At 33.8% G+C, this 2,500-nt stretch overlaps 2 protein-coding genes across 7 annotated transcripts in view; one reads left to right on the top strand and one right to left on the bottom strand.

Moving 5' to 3' along the window:
- LOC137617116 (oviduct-specific glycoprotein-like) overlaps nt 1-2,500 on the top strand; it is a 67,009-nt gene that overhangs the window by 3,938 nt on the left and 60,571 nt on the right. The gene's annotated exons all lie outside the window — the stretch shown is intronic.
- Pburs (Partner of Bursicon) overlaps nt 1,252-2,500 on the bottom strand; it is a 10,841-nt gene continuing 9,592 nt past the window's right edge. Inside the window, 2 exon segments of the mRNA XM_068346812.1 lie at nt 1,252-1,636; nt 1,638-1,688. Of these exon segments, the coding sequence (XP_068202913.1) occupies nt 1,520-1,636; nt 1,638-1,688 (168 nt within the window). The 3' untranslated portion in view covers nt 1,252-1,519.

The following is a 2,500-nucleotide window of genomic DNA, read 5'->3' as shown; positions in this document are numbered from 1 at the left end:
TTCTAGGCATGTTGTGAATAAATTAAAAGAGATGGGGTCTCCCTGTCTAGCTCCTTTCTCAATCGAATTTTCTCAATATCTAAGAGCATTCTAACATAAGGTTCTTCTATTCCTTGTCTTGGAAGGGATTTCATTACTGCTGAAGTTTTGACAGAATCAAAAGCTTTCTCTTAGTCTATAAATGTCATAACTTGGTGGTTTGTCATACTCTGTGGATTTTTTAAATGAAGTAATCTCCTCCCAAGAGAGAGAGAGAGAGAGAGAGAGAGAGAGAGAGAGAGAGAGAGGAGAGAGAGAGAGAGAGGAGAGAGAGAGAGAGAGAGAGAGAGAGAGAGAGAGAGAGAGGTGGCTAAGTGAAACAGACTATAATTGATCAACTTTATTTCCATAAAACTGGCCTTCCACATGAATGTTTGTAAACAAATAACAAGAAAAGTTGTTTGCCATAGACTCTGTACATACAATAATACATGTTGTAGATTTGTGTATACATATATATATCCTTGTGTTGAGACAGCTTGTATGTATGTATGTATGATATGTGTGCATGTGTTATATGTATCAAATAGGTTTAATTTTTTTGCTAAACATTGAATCTACATTAATTACATTACAGTTCCTCCCAAATTTTTTTTCATTTGCTGGTTCAATATTGACAAAAAAATATTGTCACAGTTTAAGGCAGCAGTAGCAACAGTATATGTCATATATTTGATAGATTATCACACCTCTGGCAACTAGTGGTCTGTTATTTTATTTTTTTTCTTATTTTCTTTCTCTATTTTCAATTTCTTGGCATTGAAAATGAGTAACAGCATTGTTTTATGTAATTTAAAAAATATATATCAATTGGGCTTGTCCTGGATACTTTGATATATATATTTTTTATACTTTGTATCATCGTTGGCAACTATGATATCATCACTTCAATTCTTTAGATATTCTAAAAACATCTTACATTTTAGTTTTAGAACCTTTTAGAGCATTGAGTTAGCTCAAAACATCTTAAAATTCTAGTTCTAGAACCTTTTAGAACATGGAGCTAACTTAAAACATCTTAATTTCTAGTTCTAGAAACATTTTAGAACATGGAGCTAACTTAAAACATCTTAATTCTAGTTTTAGAACATTTTAGAACATACAACTAGCTTATAACATCTTAGATTCTAGTATTTAGACCTTTTAAGACATGCAACTAGCTCAAAACATCTTAATTTCTAGTTTTAGAACATTTTAGAACATGGAATTAACATCTGCAAGTATCTTAGTTAACAGTAAATGTATTTCTGGCATTTCGGTCAAAATAAATCTATAAATTATCACAAGAATACATAATTGTTTTTAGGAAAAAGGTCAGAAAAAGGGACCCTCTCAATTATCAATTCATCCCAATATTACGAAATAGATTGCAAATCCTCTGCCTACAATTAGATAGATATACAGTAGAATAGACAAGTATATCTTAGGCATATCTTATTCTAAGAGATGATCATAGTAGTTAGAGTAGTATAATAGTTGACTATCGTGTAGAATCACCACATTTGGCGCACTGGCAATCAGCTGGTTCGCTCAGCTTGAGGGACAGTTGACCTTTGCCTCCAACCAGGCGGTTCCCGTCCACGTCATAACAGTGGGTTTAGGATAACTTCGCGGGACCTCAGGTGGGTTTCCCTACAGCAGCGGCAGTCCTGCGGAGGAAGGAAAAAAAATTAAATTATTATTATTATAAGAGAGATTACTCGAGTGCCGTTGCGGATGAGATCATGATGAAGGGTAGATGGAGATGGTTTGGGCATGCTCTTCGTACTCCCCAAGAGAAATTAGTTCACCATATGTTCAGCTGGGCTCCACAAGACACTAGAAGGGTTGGAAGACCCAGACTTACATGGCTGGGACTATGAAGCGTGAAGTAGGAGATGATGAATGGAGAAGTATTGAATTAAAAGCAAAAGATAGAGACGACTGGTGAAATTTGACAGAGGCCCTTTGCATCAATAGGTGTAGGAGGAGATGATGATGATGATGATTATTATTATTATTATTATTATTATTATTATTATTAGTATTATTATTATTATTATTATTATTATTATTAGCCAAGCTACAACCCTAGTTAGAAAAGCAGGATACTATAAGTCCCATAAGGGCTTTAAGGGGGGTAAATAGCCCAGTGAGGAAAGGAAATAAATAAATAAACTACAAGAGAAATAATGAACAATTAAAATGACATATTTTAAGATTAGTAACAGCATTAGAACATAACTTTCATTTACAAACTATGAAGAGACACTTATGTTAACCTGTTCAACATAAAAACATTTATTGCAAGCCACCTCTTCTCACATTGCCCTTTAAGGAAAGTGATGATGTTGGTATTTAAAGAATTAGAGACTATGAGAAAGCTTCTGTTTCTGTCAAAATATCAGTAGTAAGGAAAGCACTTCAAAAACAAATAGTGATGAACATTTTGATTGAGAAAGGAGTTAGACAGGGAGACCCC

The sequence above is a fragment of the Palaemon carinicauda genome, chromosome 23, assembly GCF_036898095.1.
Source record: "Palaemon carinicauda isolate YSFRI2023 chromosome 23, ASM3689809v2, whole genome shotgun sequence".
NCBI classification, from domain to species: Eukaryota; Metazoa; Arthropoda; class Malacostraca; order Decapoda; family Palaemonidae; genus Palaemon; species Palaemon carinicauda.
This window is presented reverse-complemented; position numbering and strand designations above follow the sequence as displayed.